Here is a 19,037-nt window from a genome sequence, read left to right as displayed (position 1 = left end):
TTCCAAAATCAAAATTTGCAGTGTCTCTGAAAACACTGAAAAAGAATTTTTCTTTTCTAAATTCAGTCCACTAAATCATATATAGTCTTGATTCTTGAAAATATCCTGATTAAATATATATTTTATATATATTTATAATATATTATAAATATATTAACTATATAATGTATAATATGCATTATTGAATGAAAATATCAAAATAGCTGTTTTCTCTAATTTCAGAAACACTTTCCATACATAGGCTCAGTCTTCAAGACTATAATCACTTTGTTTTTAAGTTGGTAATTTCACGAGTACCATTACAATTTTTTTATAAGACCTGCATTTGTTGGCAGTGTGGAACATGATATTCTAACAAGAGAAGCTAGCAGTTGATCATACTGGCTACAGGCATAGTAACATTTCCAAATCATTCAGCTTAATTCAAGAATTAAATGACATTGCCTTAATCCAGCCAGATCTGTGGGAGTAGGAGTCATACAGATAACTAAGACAATCATCTGATAAAAGTTCAAACACCTCACTCACTAAGTGGATAAATGGTAGTTATGAGATGCCCTAATATGGGATTGCATCATTTCCTTGCTTTACTTACTTACTTACTTACTTACTTACTTACTTGGTCTCGATCTCACGACCCTGAGATCATGACTTGAGCCAAAACCAAGAGTTGGACACTTAACCAACTGAGCCACTCAGGCACCCTGCAATATTTTTTTATTTTTTTATTTTTTTATTTTTTAAAGATTTATTTATTTGAGAGAGAGAGAATGAGAGAAAGAGAGCACATGAGAGTGGGGAGGGTCAGAGGGAGAAGCAGGCCCCCCGCTGAGCAGGCGGTCCGATGCGGGACTCGATCCCGGGACTCCAGGATCATGGCCTGAGCCGAAGGCAGTCGCTTAACCAACTGAGCCACCCAGGCACCCCTGCAATATTTTTTTAAATAATACAAATCATGTGCTTGCTTATGAAAAGAGCATGGAAATTAGAATTTCGTTAATGCATATTTAATCCATGATGGTTCCCTAATGAGAGTGAGATGTGAATAATACCTGAAGATATTTGGTCTAAAAATCATTTAGATTTGTTTTAAAATGTTTTTTCTACTAGGTTTTTACAGTGTGTGAAGTCCTAGGAATCCACTTTCCTTCAAACCAATTAATGAGGCAATTACTATAAATCCCTGACTCATGAAAAGCAAGAAAGCATTCCAATATTTATTTGTGCTCAGCTCTTCTTTTTATTATTCCCAACTGTGGGATTAGGCAATGCATAGTTTCTCGGATTGACATAAACAATCTCTCTCTAAACAGAACCACCTTGTTAATAGTCAAAGCACTTCCCTGGAGTTTGTCCAAGTAAAAATAGAAGAAAGCATTTGTGTCAACAAAGCAAATGAAAGAACAGGTAGCTATGATCAAACTTGAAAGTGATTAACTTTCAGTGTAATCAAGTACTGATTCTCACTAGGAAAATGCTAATTGTCTTCCAGAAGGAAAACAGCATTATTATAAGTTTATCTGCAATATAAACATTTCTTTCCAGAGCCCCTTGTAACACAAACTGACATCTATTACCCTTTTGTGTAGATGAAATCAACTTTGTAGTATTAGCTCATCTAGTTAAACTGTGGAAGAACGTCCTCTTAACAGAGCCTCATTTTAATTAGTTGGTTGCTAGTAGAAATGGGCTGGTGAGCACAGGTAGACAAAGCTGAGCTCAGTTTCTGCCTCCCTTGCTCTACTTCCATCCTCCAACCAAAATGCATTGCACCCATTCTATTGTCTGTTGAAATTCCCCTTTGGGGAATGCTGCCCATCTGTGGGGAATGAAGTCAGCAGACAGCATCCTCTTTCAGCTCCTTCAGAATCAGCCTCAGCTGAGAGATCTTTGACTGGGGGTCAGGGTGATGTATCTCCGGGTCTACTACAGATCACATAACAACCAAATGATATTTGCTTCAGGAATGCAAGGTTGGCTCAACATTCAAACAAATTTGTATAATTCACCACATTAACAGAGAAAAGGAGAAAAATCATACCATCACCTCAATAAATACAAAAAACAACCATTAGACAAAATTCAAAATCCATTCATGATGAAAACTCTCAGAAAACTAGGAATAGAAGGAATTTTCCTCACTCTGATAAAGGATATCTGTGAAAAACCTGCAACTAACATCATACTTAATAATGACAGTCTGAATGTTTTTCTCTTCACATCAAGAACACAAGCATTCCTACTTTTACCACTTACGCTGAAAAGAGTAGTGGGGTATTCAGCCAATGCAATAAGGCAAAAAAGGAAGTAAGTGGTATAAAAATTGGGAATCATAGATGACATGTAGGATATAATGAATGGAAAATTTAATAGCTCTTGGACTATTTGCTTAGGGAATAAGGTCTTTAAGAATTCGTGAGAAAAAGAGTATCTTAAAATCTATTCTCTCCAGATTACTGACTTACGTGAGTCCACCTTTTGATTCTTCATAGTTTTGTTCTGGCTTGTTTACCAGAAATGCAGGTATTTACATTAAGTTTATTTTCTCCTCTGACCCAGTCCCCCTATCTCATCCACACTTACTTCTCGCTTCTATTGAGTCTTAATGAGACTTAATTTTTGTGTCACCTGATTCCTAATCAACTTTGACATCTTGCCCAGAATATTTATCTTTATTATTCATCCATCTCACAGACATTTTCCTGCAGTTTTTCTTGCTAAAATTTTTAGCCCAGATATTTTACATTAAAAAGAAAAATCAGTTGATAAAAGAAGTGTTTAGGATTTATAGGACATATTCTTCATGGTTTTAGGCCACTTAAGATTGTGCCCTTGGAAGACTCAAAAAGAGATTCTGAGGCCTCACAACAATGGACCTTTGATTATTTAGGCCTCTATAAAAATCTTGCAATGATTTCATAAACCTCAGGAATCTTTAAACCATCTTGAGCCAGGTTTCTTATTTCATAACATCATTACAGATATTTGCCCAGCTTTATATGCATTTCTTAGCTATATTTGTAAATATGCCTCCACTTCAAAGTCTGAAATTAGCCTACAAAGTTTGAGGTTGTACGTAGGTCATTTTTCCAGCACTCTGCTTTTAGAGGTTTTCCAGAGATGTGTTTAGGCTTCACTGATGTGTTCTAAAAATTACAGCCAACTTGAGATCTACACTGCAGAGAGGCAAGAGGCATGCACTAGACCAGGAGATCACACAGGCTATAGTCCCACAGGCCAAATCTGGCTCACGGCCTATTTTCATGAATAAAGTTTTGTTGAAACATAGCCTGCTTTCATAATAGAATGGTAGAGTGGAACAATTGTGACAGAGAGAGTATGGTCCACAAAGCTGAAAATGTTTACTGTCTGCCCAGCACAGAGTAGGCTAAATTCTTCCATCAACGGTCAGTCTCCAACTTTTTCCTTGTAGAAGGAAGCTGCTGAGCTGTACAGGTACTCTTTCATCCAACCAACATTTATTGAAGGCGCATTATGTTTCAGGCAAAATGTGGTCTGGAAACCAACTTGACACATGTGGTTTAGCAGATATGTTAAATACTTGAACCTGAGACTCCTCTCTCTGCCTCCTAATGAGGAATCCACACTTGACTGCCCCCACAGTGTGTGCTTGACAACCAGAAACCAGACTCCTCCAAGATGAGGAATGTGTTTTTCTGGGCTGTGGCTAAACCTTCCAGTCTGCTGGCTCATCACTCCTGGCTTTGTAGCAAGGTGTTAAGATTTGGAGACAAAGACACAGAGACCAATCATGCATAAATACCACCCCTTTTTGGTCCCAGCGAATAGTGTCTAATACATTTGGAAATGGATTTTCAGTTTACTGTGTTTGTTTGCAACATTTTTGTTACCATGGTTAAAAATACCCAAATCATTACTTCACTTTTGACAATAAATTGCTAAGGGGTAAACTATGCAAATCCAGAGATTTTTGGAGAACTCCCATATGGCAATTGGGAGGCTCATACTAAAGCTCCACTTGGTGCTTCCAGAGCCAACACTGCCCTTTCAAAAATATGTTGATTAATCCTGCCTGAGGGAAAAAGAATTCAGGTCACAGCCTGGGCCAGATAGGCTGATTAAGTGCCAATTCCTGAGAATTCTTTCTCCATAGCATCTCTCTTCCTGGCTTTGTCCTTTGCCTTCCCGTTGCCTCTCTGCTACCTCTGGCCTTCACTTGCTCTCTGATTCAGAGCAAAAGAAGTTTACTGGTGTCTGGGCTCTGGTGCTCACATTGCTGCCTGGCTGACACGCAAACCACAGCAAGGTATAGGCATGGCCAGAATCGGAGTTCATCCCCCGTCCCAGTTCAATGCCCTGTCCCATGGGTGACTTTGGCAGGGTTCTTACCAACATTTTTCTACCCTGTCAACTTTTATCTGTTTCTGAAGGCTGAAGAAAGTCCAGGTTAGCTGTTGATTGATTTGGGTACTTACATTTAAGGATCATAACAGTAAGATGCTTTTGTCTCTATCTATAAAGAAAGTGACACAAGAGCTGGTTTCTGCTGATTTTTCTCTTACTCATAAAGTAGGCTTGCAGAATTCTGGACTTTCTCCTGTATCTCCAATTGACTAGCCCCTGTGGCTTGGAGGACTTGTCCACTGTCAGGATCTGCTATTCTCTGAGTCCCACATATTAGTGGCATGGTTGGATGACATATGCTTGCCAGGCAGGGCCATTTAGACCACACACAGTGGTGATGCCTCAAACCACCCAAAAGGCAGAAGGTAGGACTCTAAAGCTAAAGTCACTTAGCGTCTTTGTGAGGAATAGCAGAAGCAAGAAGCTGACAAGAGGAAAACAGTACACTGTGCTATGTCACTTAGTGGTTAAGAACTAGGCTTTAAGCTGGGCGCATGTCGGTCTGAGTCCCAACACTTCCTAGCTGTGAGTTGCTTACTCTTCCCTTGCCTTGGGTTTCTTCATCTGTGGGACCTGAATGGTATCTCCCACACAGAAGGGTTGTATGGATCAAATAAGGCAATGAATATGGAAGGTGCTTTGAACCAAAATACTTTGTTTTTGTTTTTCAGTTAAAAAGATTTGGGAAAATGCTGTGAAGAAGAATCACTAAAGGCACACACAGTCTATTAGCCTTCTAGAGCCTTCTAGAATACACAATACATTTTTTACTCTCAAGGAGTAGTGGTAAATCAGGCTTACCATGCCAGATTATCCCAGTGACACAAATGGAAGTACCTTCCCTTCCTCTGTGCCATGAACAAATGAGTCCTTTTCCAACCAAAACACCCAAATGAGTCCTTTCTCTGACCACATTACACTGAGAGTGAGCACAGGAAGAAGACTAATGAGCCCTTTGTTTTCACCATGCCTGTGGGATTAGCCACAAAATAGTCATTGACCCCAAAAACATATTCTTCCTACTACAAATAAGCAACATTTAATTCATGGCTCCATACAAACATTCTCCATGATTTTATATATTCTCTCTTAACCAAGCAGCAGAGAGTATGGGATTGCAATACTGGGGTTTATAAATTAATGTTAATTATAATTATTATAGCATTAATCATAATTATAATATTAATAATTGTAATGTTACTGTGTTGTTTAAAATGTTGATTTATAATAATTTAATTTCATCATTTAATGTGCTAATACCTGATTTTTGGCAAGTAAAGCTTCTCCGGTATTTTAATCAATATTATTTTAATGTATCTGCCTGCACATTAAACAAGATCAAGTGTGTAGAACATAGTGAATAAACTTGTGATTTTGGTTGTCCTTGTTAATGTACAGACTAGTATACTAAATATTCTTATTTTTTTAAGTATGTGAATTATAGTCAGGTCCTCAGAGTATGGATTTTTTTTTTTATGTTGGTCACCATAAAGTACTTCATTAGTTTTTGATGTAGTGTTGCATGATTAATTGTTTGCATATAACACCCATTGCTCATTGCAATACATCCCTCCTTAATACCCATCACCGGGCTAATCCATCCCCCCAAACCCCTCCCCTCTGAAACCCTCAGTTCGTTTCCAGAGTCCATAGATTCTTGTCTGTTTGTATGGATAATGTCTGTTTCTGTTCTTTCTTAACGAAGACTGTCAGCCACATCAGGGAAGATTATTTTATAATGTGAAAGCATAACAATTCAAAAAATAAGACAAAACCTAAATTGGTTCCCCCATCCTTAGGATAGATATTCAAACTCCAAGCATGGGTATTTCGGTGAATGACTAATAACCACCAGATTATATTTGAGAGACTTAGGAGATAAAATATCATACAAAACAATTTTCAAATCAATTTCTTCCAAATAGCAATTTGGAGCTCTGTGCCTGCCCAGGACTAATTTACAAGTCTCAAAGGTACGGATCCAGTTTGTGGCTGAATCAACATAATAGCCAAGGCTTCTCCAGGAATATTTTTAAAGTCAACTTACCAAGGATAAATCCTAACACATTGGAATTTTAAGAGGTTTTAGGGGGGTATTGAAGGGGTTGGAGGAAAACTTTTTTTAAAACCACAGAATGTACTCATGAATATTGGCAAAAAATGGCCAGTCACTGAAGATGAAGTCTGCCTGGTGAGACTGTACCACCGGGAAGGCAGTACAGTGCGGGCATCATGGAAAACTCAGACAAAACCATGATCCATAATCAAACACTAACTCTTCAGAAAAACTATTACAGCTAATGAATATAGGGCTTTGAATATTTTCTATATGCAGACAGGAGAAGCCAATTAAAATGCCTGGGCACAAAAACACCAGTGCCACTGTTCCGCATTGAATGCACATTATCACTGATTACCAAGTTTCTGTGAAAAAACATCTAACACGTTTTTGCTGTCTACTTACTCCCTTTCATTATGTCTGTGCACAGGGGTCAAGCAAGCACCAAAGCCATCAGGTGCTGGTAAAAATGTGTCAGTGGACTCTACCCACTCTACCAAAAAACCAGGTAAGGAATAAGATACTAATGCCCTTACTTTGCTCTTCTCTGCTACTGCAGTGTCAAATGCTGTAGCAAAAACAGCATCCTCACAGCTCTCAGAGGACCATGCCAACAGTACATGGGTGCTGCTAAAGAAACATTCTAAAATATGATCTTTGGGGCGCCTGGGTGGCTCAGTTGGTTAAGCATCCGACTCTTGATTTCAGCTCAGGTCATGATCTCAGGGTGGTGAGATGGAGCCCAGCGTCGAGCGTCAGGTGTGGAGTCTGCTTAAGATTTTCTCTCCCTCTGCCCCTCCCCCACCCTGTGCATGCTCACTCTCGAGCTCCCCCCCAAAATAATTTAAAAATAAAATATTATCTTTGGGGAAATAAATAGTGCTCTGTGCACACATTAAATATTAACAAGAACCTCTAATGGGGTACTAATTCAAGAATCACTTTGTATAATGTTCTGAGAGGTCACAGTGGACAAATGCTGAAGAGTCACTGTGGGTTCTAGTTTTCATCATGTTCAAGTTTTGTTCTTGTGTGATTTACTATAATATCCTTTAGCCCAATAGGATTTATGTTCCTAATTTAAGACTGTGCTCTATATACTAGGCCAAAATTATGAAGCTGGTGACTTGGAAAGGTTTGCGTTGAGTAAGAATTCTATGCCATTTCAAAGGTTGCTATGAAACCTACTCTAGTGTATTAATGCCTGGGCTACAGAGCCATATTCTGTTATCACACTCACTCCCCTGCATGCGCACAAGTGCACACTCGCTAGTCTCCCAAGAAGTACTTAAAGTCACAGGGCATTTTCCTAGGTTGCCACTTCTACTTGAAGATTTTTTTAACCAACATATATTATGCAAAGAAAGAGGTGAATTTTTAACCTAGAACACAAGACTTAAAATTTGGGTTCAGGTGGATTGTTCTAGGCACCTCTAGCCTTGCCAGCATTTGTGCAAAGTATGAAAAGATAATCTGTGCATAGTATTAAAAGGTATCTCTTCCCTCTGCCCTTTAGGCAGACTCTTTAGTAAAATGTGCCCTTCCTCTGGGTGGGCAGGCTTGCACCAGGGCTCACACTGGGTGAGCAGTGTGCGTGTTAAACTTCAGCTCCCACTCACATATCCCTTGCCAGGGCCCTTGTGCAGTGCACAACTGTTCATACTGACCCTGCTCTCCACAGGCACAGGCTGATTGCTTCTGCCATCAAGGCTGCTTTGTTGTAATCTTTTGAGAAGTTCTGAAAGCGTTTATTCAGTTATTATTATATAATAGATTTGGGTGGTGGGGTGGAACATCCACTAAAGGAGAAATTATATCCTTTAAGAATTTAAAGCTAAAATGACCTAAGAAATTGTAGTCTGAAAATCAAAGGCAATGGGAGACAGTGAAACTCAGAAAAACTGTTGTGCCTATATGAGAAACTAAAGATGTTAAATTCTCTATATCTGTACAGTTTTAAAAGGCAGATAGACCTATAATTAGAGGATATTTTTCCCATATGTTAATGGACTTCATTATTCCTGGGTATACTACCAACATTAATTTAGAGGAATATCAGAATATATTACTCATAGACACTTTCCTATGGGATCTGTCCTCTGTCATCCACTTGGTACTTATCAAATGTTACATTTTTTAAAACCTGACATGTTTACGGAGTGAATCCTTATGACAACTTTATCTGTAATATAATCTCGTAGCCACAATCCCAGGCACTCGCCGCCCACCCTTGCCACCCAGACCTGTGCCCCCACGAAGAAAACCTTTACCACCAAATAATGTCACCGGCAAGCCAGGAAGCGCAGGTATGTCGCTCCTGTACCTTCTTGCTCTGTGATGCTCATTTGCCCAGACAGCCGCAAGCCCTTCTTGGCATGCTAGCTCAGGCGATAGACAAGTCCTTGGTGCATGGGACATGTGCCTGTGTTGGCCCCCAAAACTGGACCCTGTGAGTCCCACTGGACACTGGGCTTCTATCCTGATTCTGGGTGCGTGTGGTCCCGGAAACCACCCCTGTGTATCTAGGCCAGTTTGCTTTTTAAACGTTGTGAGACAGAAGCTCACTCAGGCCTTTCAACAAGTGCATTATTTTGGATGAGGTACTGTACGTTGCCAACCTATAGGGGGTAATGGAAAATGTGATATCCCGTCGTCTCTTTACCATTATCTCCTGAAATGAAATCCTGTACATCTCACTGAAAGCTCCCCTGTTCACCAGCCTTCATGCTGGCCCCAGTATTACTGTACTAGCGGAGAGACTGAGGGCTAAAACATGAGCAGCTCTAGCCTGTGCAACAGGGCAAGAATATATATTGTAGAAGTCAACAGAACAGATGTTATATTAAGCATCTTTTTCCTTCTTCTTCAGCCATGATCCATGCCTGCTAGTTACTCTCCACGTCAAGCCATTCCATCTCCTTGATATCTTTCCTGTAAAACACCTTCCATCTAATCCCACTGCTCCCTATGTAGTTCACCTGCTCTGCCTTTGCCTACAATAGCTGCTTTTGTCTCTTGACTTCCTTCTTGGCCACCAGACTTGCAACCTGACCATTCATCCCCTTCTCATCTCATCTTATTACTTTCCCAGTGAAAATCTTTCAGTGGGTCCTTGTCACCTAAAAACAATGTCCAAATCTATGGTATGGAAGGCCCTTCATGATCTGGCCTTTCCTGTCCTTCCACAGTCAGCTCTCAAGGTACCCCAAAGTACTCTTGGCTCTCACACAACAAGTAGTCTCATGCTTCCCTGGCTTGTCTCTTCCTGCAACCTCTGCCCCAATATAGAACCTCTGTGAAGAGGCACAACCTCTGTGAAGACATTCCTACCCTCCCCTCACCCACCCTTCATCTTTCCCCATAGACATTACTACTCTGTCTGCTTACTTTCTCTGTGAGCTTATCCAGTTCTTTCACAATATCTACAGTGCTTCAACATATTTGGCTCACACATCCATTTTGATCAAAGACACAGGTTTTGTTTTCTCTCCAGGCCTGTCATATAGTATAAGTGCTGAATAAATATTTATGGAATAAATAAATGGGGAACTTGCCAGTGCCCCTATAAAGCCTGACTGCTTTGGCTCTCCATTACAGGAATCATTTCATCAGTCCGAGTAACTTCTCCACCCCTGAGGGCCACACTTAGGCCTACTGAAGCCCCTTCAGAGAGAACAGAAACAGATGAAAAGCAACCAACAGCTCCTGCCTCAGGAGAAGATCTTGGTTAGTATGTCAGTCACTTCACACTGGATGCTTAGCTATGAAGTGCTAAAAGATTTCAAGTTAAGGGGAAAAGAGTCTCAGTTCTGGATTATCTGTTTTATTCAATTTTATGAGTAATATCAGTCCTTTGAAACTTTGAAATTATACTCATGTTTAAAGCTTTGAGATAGAATATGGTCCTTCCCTTCAGAGACAGAGAAGAAGGTACCCAAGTTTTTTAGTGAAGTCTTCCTGAAAAGATCTAGATTACCCAATGTTTCTCACTAAATCAGATGTCATTATTAATCATACATATCTTGGGGTGCCTGGCTGGCTCGGTCAGTAGAGCATGCCACTCTTGATCTCAAGGTCATGAGTTCAAGCCCCATGTTGGGTGTGGAACCTAATTAAAAAATAAATCATATATTAATTTATTAATGAGTATTGCCTACTTTAATCTTTAAGTCATTATTTGGTATACTCAGAACACCTGCAGCAGGACACAATTAAAGGCCTTTTATTGTGGACACATATTATAATTATACACAAGCAGTTGACCAGGAGGCATATTAAATATTTATAGTTTTTAATACTTTTCATTTTCTTGAGAAGCTTTTTTATGTTTTGCTAAAATCATTTATTATCTTCTATTCTCAGGTAATATAACTGACTTTAGCTCAAGTCCAACGAGAGAAACTGATCCTCTTGGGAAGCCCAGATTCAAAGGTAGGTATGATTGGCTCCAAATCTGAATTTTAACAAGGCTGTCTTAGACTGAACTATCCATTAGCTTTTGCTGGTAATAACTGCAAAATCTTAGTAGCGTAGTCTAATAAGGATTTATTTCTCATGTGTTTCCAAGTCACCTGAGGGTCAGTAGGTTGTGCTTTACTAGGTGGTTCTGCTTCCAACAGCAGGTACAGCTGGGCCTCCTTTGGCTTGGGCTCAGCTACGCTCCACATTTTTTCATTCTGGTGCTAAGGATGAAGGACCAACAGTGACTCAGGAGGAGCCATTTTAATTACAATACAAAGTCAAGAGCGGGAAGTTCAGAAACACAACAGCATTTCAAGCTCCTCCTTGTTTTGTATCTGCCAATATCCATTGGCCAAAGAAAGTCCCATAGCCCACCTCAAATCAAAGATTGGGGAAGTATACTCCTTCCATGGATATAGAGAATATTTTTGAACAGTATCAAGTCTACCACAGTAAGAGAGCTATGATATAGAGCCCAGTATTTCCTTTTTGTAATATTTTTTTTCTGAAGTGTAGAATTTGATAAATCTTAACATATGTATACACCCATGAGCCCATCATCACAATCAAGATAATAAATACATGCACCACCTCCAAAAGTGTCATCACGTACTTTTATAATTCCTCCATCTCACTCCTCCCACCAAATCTTTAGTTCCTAGATAATCACAGATCTGCTTTACTATAAATATGTATACATTTTGTGGATTTTTATGTACATGAAAAAATACAGTATCAACTTTTTTTGGTCTGGTTTCTTTCATTCAGCATAATTATTTTAAGATTCATCCATGTTGCAACATGGTATCAATAGTTCATTTCTTTTATTGCTGACTGGTATCCTATTATACGAATATATAATTATTTATTAAACCTGTTTATGACATTTGGGTTTTTTCTAATTTTTTTACATTACCAATAAAGCTGTTATGACCATTCATGTACAAGTGTTTGTATAGTCATATGCCTTCATTCCTTTTGGATGAATGCCTACAAGAGCAGTGACTAGATCATTTGAGTGTATATTTAACATTTTAAGAAACTACAAACTGATTTTCACAGTAGTTGTGCTGTTAACCTTTCTGTCAGCAGTGAATGAGAGTTCCAATTCCTCCACATCTTTGCCAACACTTGATCCCAGGATCCTGAGATCATGACCTGAGTGCAAATCAAGAGTAGGACACTTAACTGACTGAGCCACCAGGCTACCTGAGATTCTTTGTATTTTTTGGTAGAAGACCTTTTTCAGATACATGCTTTACAAATATTTGCTCCCAGTGTGTGGATTCTGTTTTTTAATTTTAATAAATCTCAGTTTATTAATTTGGTTTTTTTATATACTATATTTTTGGTGTTGTATTTAAGAAATCATCGACCAATCAGAGGTCATAGAGACCTCTTCCATTTCCTTCTAGAAGTTTATCTGATGTTTCCTTCTAGACGTTTTCTACTTTTACATTTAGGTCTATGATCCATATTGTGTCAAATTTTGTATATGATACAAGGTGTGAAACAAATCAGTTTCCTTGCTTGTGTGTATAAAATTGTTCCAGCATCATTTGTTGAAAAAAACTATTCTTTCCATGGAATTTCATTTGTACCTTTGTCAAAAATGAATTGTCCATATATTTGGGGAACTGTTTTAGCCCTCTAGTCTGTTCTATTGATCTATTTATCTGCCTTTACATCAATACCACCATGTTTGTGTTATTGTGGTATTGGTATTGTATTGATGATTCTGGGTCCTCTGTATCTACATCTGAATTTTAGAATCAGCTTATCAATGTCTAAAAAATAGCCTGGTTATATTTTTATTAGAATTGCATTGAATGTATAGGTCAATTGGGAAAAATTGACAGCTATACAACAGTTAAGTCTTCCTACCTATGAACAGTGGCGTATTTTACCATTTATTTGGCTCTTCAATTTTTCTCACCAATGTTTTTAGTTTTCAGTGTACAGAAAACCATAAAAATAGTATTTTTATTTCAATTTCTAATTATTCATTGCTAATATATAGAAAAATTAATTCTTAGATCCTGAAACCGTGTAAAACTCAGTACCTTTTATGTAGATCCATTGGATTTTCTACATATAGAATCATGTCATCTGAGAGTAAAGTTTTACTTCTTCCTTTCTAACTTGGGTGGCTTTTTTCTTGCCTTATTGTACTAGCAAGACCGTCCAGTAAAATACTGAATAGTTACAGTGAGGATGGATATCCTTTTCTTATTCCTGACTTTATGGAAGAAGCATTCATCCTCTCACCTGAATGTAATTAAGTATGATGTTACCTCATAGGTTTTTCATAGATGCCCTTTATTGGGTTGAGAAAATTCCCTTCTATGTCTGCTTTGGTGGTAACTGTTATCAGAAATGAGTGCTAGATTATGTTTAATGATTTTTCTGCCTTTATGAAGATGATAATGTTTTTACTAGTTTCTTAATGTAATGAAGTAATTGTTTTTGAATTTTCAACTTTTCATTCCAGGGACAAACTCCACTAGGTCACGATGTATTCTCATTTTAATATGTTGTTGGGTTTAATTTGGTAAAATTCTGTTTTAGAATTGTATTCAGTGAAGGATATTGGTCTGTAGTTTTCTTTTTCTGTAACGTCTAAGTCAAGTTTTAGTCTCAGAATAATGCTGAACTCTCCTCCTCAGTTTCAGAGTTTAGAATTGGTATTGCTTCTTCCTTAAATGTTTAGTAGGGAAGAAGAGTATTTTTCTTCCCTAGTGAGTTTTGGTAATGTTTGTCTTCAATTTATTAGTCCATTTCATCCAAGTTGTCAAATTTATTGACATAAAGTTGTCCTTAATATTCTCTTATTATTTTAATATCTGTAGAATCTGTAGTGATGTCACCTCTCTCATTCCTGTTATTGATAATGTGTAAGTTTTCTCTTTTGCCTAATCAGTCTGGCTGTAGGTTTATTAATTTTTTTGACTTCTGAAAAAGTCAACTTTTTGTTTCATTGATTTTGTCTACTTACTCTGATCTTTATCATTTTTTTCTTCTGCTTAATGTGGTTTAATTTACTCTTCTAATTCCTGAAAGTAAAATATGTCTTCACTGATTTGATTCCTCTCTTCTTGAATATGGCATTTACTGCTACAGATTTTCCCCTAGATATTATTTAGGCAGCATCCAAAACTTTTTGTTATGCTGTATATTCATTTTTACTCTATTCAGAATACTTTTTAATTTCCCTTTTGATTTGTTCAACTCATTGATTATTTAGAAGTATGTAATTTCTAAATATTTTGAGATTTTTCTAGAGATTATTCTGTTACTGATTTCCAATGTAACTCCATTGTTATCACATGCTCTGTCAGATACTTAAATCCTTTTAAATTTATTGAGACTTTTTTTTTTTTTTAAAGATTTTACCTATTTATTTGACAGAGAGAGACAGCGCGAGAGAGGGAACACAAGCAGGGGGAGTGGGAGAGGGAGAAACAGGCTTTCCCGCTGAGCAGGGAGCCCAATGCAGGGCTCGATCCCAGGACCCTGGGATCATGACCTGAGCCGAAGGCAGATGCTTAATGACTGAGCCACCCAGGCGCCCCTTATTGAGACTTTTTTATGGCCCAGAATATGGTCTATCTTGGTGTATGTTCTGTGTGTACTTGAAAAGAATGTGTATTCTGCTATTCTTAAGAGGAATGTTGTATTTGTTTGCTAGGGTTTCCATAACAAAATGCCACAAATGTGGTGGTTTACACAACAAAAATTTATTTTCTCACAGTTCTGGAAGCCAGAAGTCTGAAATCAAGGTATCGTCAGATTTGAGTTCTTTTGAGGCCTCTTTCCTTGACTGCAGAGGGCCAACTTCTCACTATGTCCTCATATGGCCTTTCCTCTGGGTGCACACATCCTTGGTGTCTTCTCTTATAAAGGACACCAGTCACCATGGATTAGAATCTCACCCATATGACCTCATTTAATTTCATTTACATTTCTAAAGACTCTAACTCCAAATAGAGTCACATTGGGAGTTAGGGCTTCAACACAGGAATTTTTGGGAAACAATTTACATAGCAAGTATTATATAGGTGTCAGATCCAATTGTTTGGTTGTATTGTGCAATTCTTTTATATCCTTAGTGATTTTCTGTCTATTTGTTCTATCAATTAAAGACAGAAGAAATTGAAATCTCTGACTATAATTGTGGATTTATTTCTACTTACATTTCTATCAGTTTTTGCTACATTTATATTAAAGGTCCATATTTAGATATAGACTTAAACTGCTTAGGATTCTAATAAACTGGTAAACTGATCCTTTTTCATTATAAAATTATCTTTTCTGTTTATGGTAATACTATTTACTCTGAAATCTAATTTGTTAATATTAAATATACACTCAAGCTTTCTTTTGGTAAATGTTACCATGTATCTCTTCTTTTCATCCTTTTAGTCTGAATCTATTAGTCTCTGTATATTTAAAGTGTGCTTCTCATTGGCATCATATAGTTGGTTCTTGCTTTGTTATCCTATCTAATAATCTCTTCATTTTATTTTGGGTGTTTAGAACCTTATATTTAACATGACCAGATATAGTTAGGTTTAAATCTATCTCATCTTGCTATTTGTTTTCTATTTGTCCCGTCTATCCTTTGTTCCCTTTTTCCTCTTTTCTAGCCTTCTTTTGGATTTTTTTTTAGTTGAAGTATAGTTGACACACAATGTAACATTAGTTTCAGGTGTGCCAACATAGTGATTCAACTTTTCTATACATTATGCTATGTTCACTACAAATGTAGTTACCATCTGTCACCATACAATATTATTACAATACCATTGACTATATTCCCAATGATGGACCTTTTATCCTCATGTTGTATTCATACCATAACTGGAGGCCTCTATCTCCCACTCCCCTTCATCCATTTTGCCTATCCTCTCACCTCCTCTCCTCTGGCAACCATCAGTTTGTTTTCTGTATTTATGGATTTGTTTCTGCTTTTTGTTTGTTCATTTGTGAGGGTTTTTTTCTTTTTTTTTTTAGATTCTACATAGAAGTGAAATCATACAGTACTTGTCTTTCTCAGTCTGACTTATTTCACTTAGCATAATACCCTCTAGGTCTATCTATGTTGTTGCAAATGGCAAGATCTCATTCTTTTTTATGGCTGAGGAATATTCCATTATATATATGTACCATTTTTCTTTATCCATTCATTTGTCAATGGACACTGGGGTTGTCCCCATATCTTAGCTATTGTAAATAATGCAATAAATATGGGGTTGCATGTATCTTTTCAAATTAGTGCTTTCATCTTCGTTGGGTAAATACCTAGTAGTGGAATTACTGGATCATACATACTTCTGTTTCCTGTTTTTAATTTTTTGAGGAAACTTCATACTGTTTTCCACAGTGGCTGCACAAATTTACATTCCCACCAGTAGGGCAAAAGGGTTTTCTCTATATTCTCTCCAACACTTATTATTTCTTGTTTGTTTTTTTTTTTAACTCTAGCTATTCTGACAGGTGTAAGGTGATATCTCATTGTAGTTTAGATTTGCATTTCCCTGATGATTAGTGTTGTTGAGCATCTTTTCATGTGTCTGTTGGCCATTTGAATATCTTCCTTTAGAAAAATGTCTATTCAGGTCTTGCGTCCATTTTTTAATTGGAGTATTTATGGGGTTTGGTGTCATGATGTATAAATTCTTTATATATTTTGGATATTAAACCCTTATCAGATATATCATTTGCAAGTATCTCCTCCCATTCAGTAGGTTGCCTTTTTATTTTGTTGATAATTTCTTTTGCTGTGCAAAAGTTTTTTACTTTGATGTAGTCCTGATTGTTTTTGTTTAAGTTGCCTGAGGAAACATGTCTAGAAAAATGTTGCTAAGGCTGATGTCAAAGAAATTACTGCCTATGTTTTCTTCTAGTTTTATGGTTTCAGATCTTACATTTAGATCTTTAATCCACTTTGAGTTTTTTTGTGTGTGTATGGTGTAAGCAAGTGGTCCAGTTTCATTCTTTTGCATGTAGCTGTCTAGTTTGCCCAACACTATTTATTGAAGAGACTGTCTTCCCTATTGTATATTCTTGCTTCTACAACTTCACAAATAGTGCAAGAACCTTATATTAGTATAGCAACTTTTCTCTCCTCCTGGCCTATCATTGTTATACATTTTACTTTTACATGTTAATGCATCACACTAAACTGTAATTTTTTATGTTTAAATAGTAAATTATCTTTTAGAAAGAAATAAAAATATTGTGCATATTTATGTATATATTTACCATTTCCAGTGCTCTTTGTCCTTTGTGTGGATTCATATTTCCATCTGGCATCATTTTCCTTCTTCCTGAATGTCCTTTAATCTTTCTTGTAGTGTGGGTCTGCTGGTTATGAATTCTGTCTGTCTTTGTATGTCTAAAAGGTATTTCACTTTTATTAAAAAAGGATATTTTCACTAGTTATAAAATTCTAGATGATAAGGTTTTTTTTCCCAGTATTTAAAGATGTTGCTCCAATGCCTTCTCACTCTCATTCTTTCCAATGAGAGATCTGCTATAATCCTTATCTCTATTGTTCTATATATGATGTGTTTTTTCTGCCTCCTTTAAAAGCTTTTCTCTTTATCATTGGTTTTGCAAAACGATTATATTGGTATAGTTTCTTCATGTTTGCTGTGCTTAGGTTTCTTTGAAATTTTTTGGATCTGTGAGTTTAGAGGTTTTATCCAATTTGGAAATTTTTGACCATTATTTCTTCAAATATTTTTTCTGCCTGTTTTCTACTCAGATACTAAAATTACATGTATATTATACTGCCTGAAATTGTCCCACAACTCGCTGATGCTCTGTTCATTATTTTTAATTCTTTTTTTCTCTCCACTTTTATTTTGGGTAGTTTTTATTCCTATGTCTTCAAGTTCACTAATCTTTTTCTGCAATATCATCTCTGTACTACTATCATCCTGTATGTTTTTCATCTTACACATTTTAGTTTTCACCTCTAGAAATTTGATTTCGGTCTTTTTTATATCTCTCATGTCTTAATTTTTTTATTACATGGATTATAGTGATAATAATTGTTTTATTGTCCTTGTCTGATGACTAACATCCATGCAAGTTCTAAATTGATTTCAAAGGATTTATTTTCTCCTCATTATGGGTAATATTTTCCTGTAATTTCACCTTGTTGCTGGATATGTTTTTTTAATCTAAAATATTCTTGAATTTTGTCCTGGATGTAGTTAATTTACTTGAAACCACTTGACCCTTTTGAGTCTGGCTTTTAAAATTTATTAGGTGAGACCAGAACTGTGTTTAGTATAGGGCTAATTATTCCCCACTTCTAATGCAACACCCTCTTGAGTACTCTTTCCACTGCCCCATAAATTATGCAGTTTAAAACATGCTTAGGGAACCAAATTACTTTTGGATATTAGCATAAGTTAAACCTATTTAGAAAAGTAAACCAGCTACAACATCCATATCAGGTATCTCAGAGACAGGAATTCTAGATTTTCACAAGTTTGAACAACCCACATCACTGCTTTCATCTATCTGTTTATAATGTGAGACCAAATGTCTTCATACAGATAAATATATTTGAGTTTACCTCCACCTTCTGTACAAACTCAAACAAGGCTAAATGTCAGAGTCCTTTCTCTCTTAGGTCCTCATGTGCGATATATCCAAAAACCTGACAACAGACCCTGCTCCATCACGGATTCTGTCAAACGGTTCCCCAAAGAGGATGCCACCGAGGGGAATGCCACCAGCCCACCGCAGAACCCACCTACCAACCTCACTGTGGTCACTGTGGAAGGGTGTCCCTCATTTGTCATCCTGGACTGGGATAAGCCACTAAATGATACCGTCACTGGTAAGATCATGGCATGAGGACTGATACTCTGGTGGGAAGCATTGATATGTGAGTGTGGTACCTGGGTCAAACTATGTCCTATGAGGTATATCTCAGGGATAGCAGAGCTGTATTGCCAAAAGTGTCATATGATGGGAAAAGTTCATCTGTGTCCCAGTGATGGGCTTCCTGTTAATTTAACAGATCACTTTAGGTTGCATCCCTTCCATCTCCTCTCAGAACTCTTTTTCACAGTACAAAGATAGATCTGATCTTTTCATTATCAAGAAAATT

The 19,037-nt window shown here is 37.2% G+C and overlaps 1 protein-coding gene across 1 annotated transcript in view; it reads left to right on the top strand.

The window, feature by feature from the left end:
* The window catches only part of ABI3BP (ABI family member 3 binding protein), a 240,959-nt gene that overhangs the window by 195,177 nt on the left and 26,745 nt on the right, over positions 1 to 19,037 (top strand). Inside the window, 5 exon segments of the mRNA XM_078063925.1 lie at positions 6,876 to 6,953; positions 8,647 to 8,751; positions 10,043 to 10,171; positions 10,808 to 10,876; positions 18,555 to 18,764. Coding sequence (XP_077920051.1) covers positions 6,876 to 6,953; positions 8,647 to 8,751; positions 10,043 to 10,171; positions 10,808 to 10,876; positions 18,555 to 18,764 — 591 coding nt within the window.

The sequence above is a fragment of the Halichoerus grypus genome, chromosome 1 (genome assembly GCF_964656455.1).
Source record: "Halichoerus grypus chromosome 1, mHalGry1.hap1.1, whole genome shotgun sequence".
NCBI lineage: Eukaryota > Metazoa > Chordata > Mammalia > Carnivora > Phocidae > Halichoerus > Halichoerus grypus.
The sequence above is the reverse complement of the archived record's forward strand: the minus strand, read 5'-3'. Positions and strand labels throughout refer to the sequence as shown.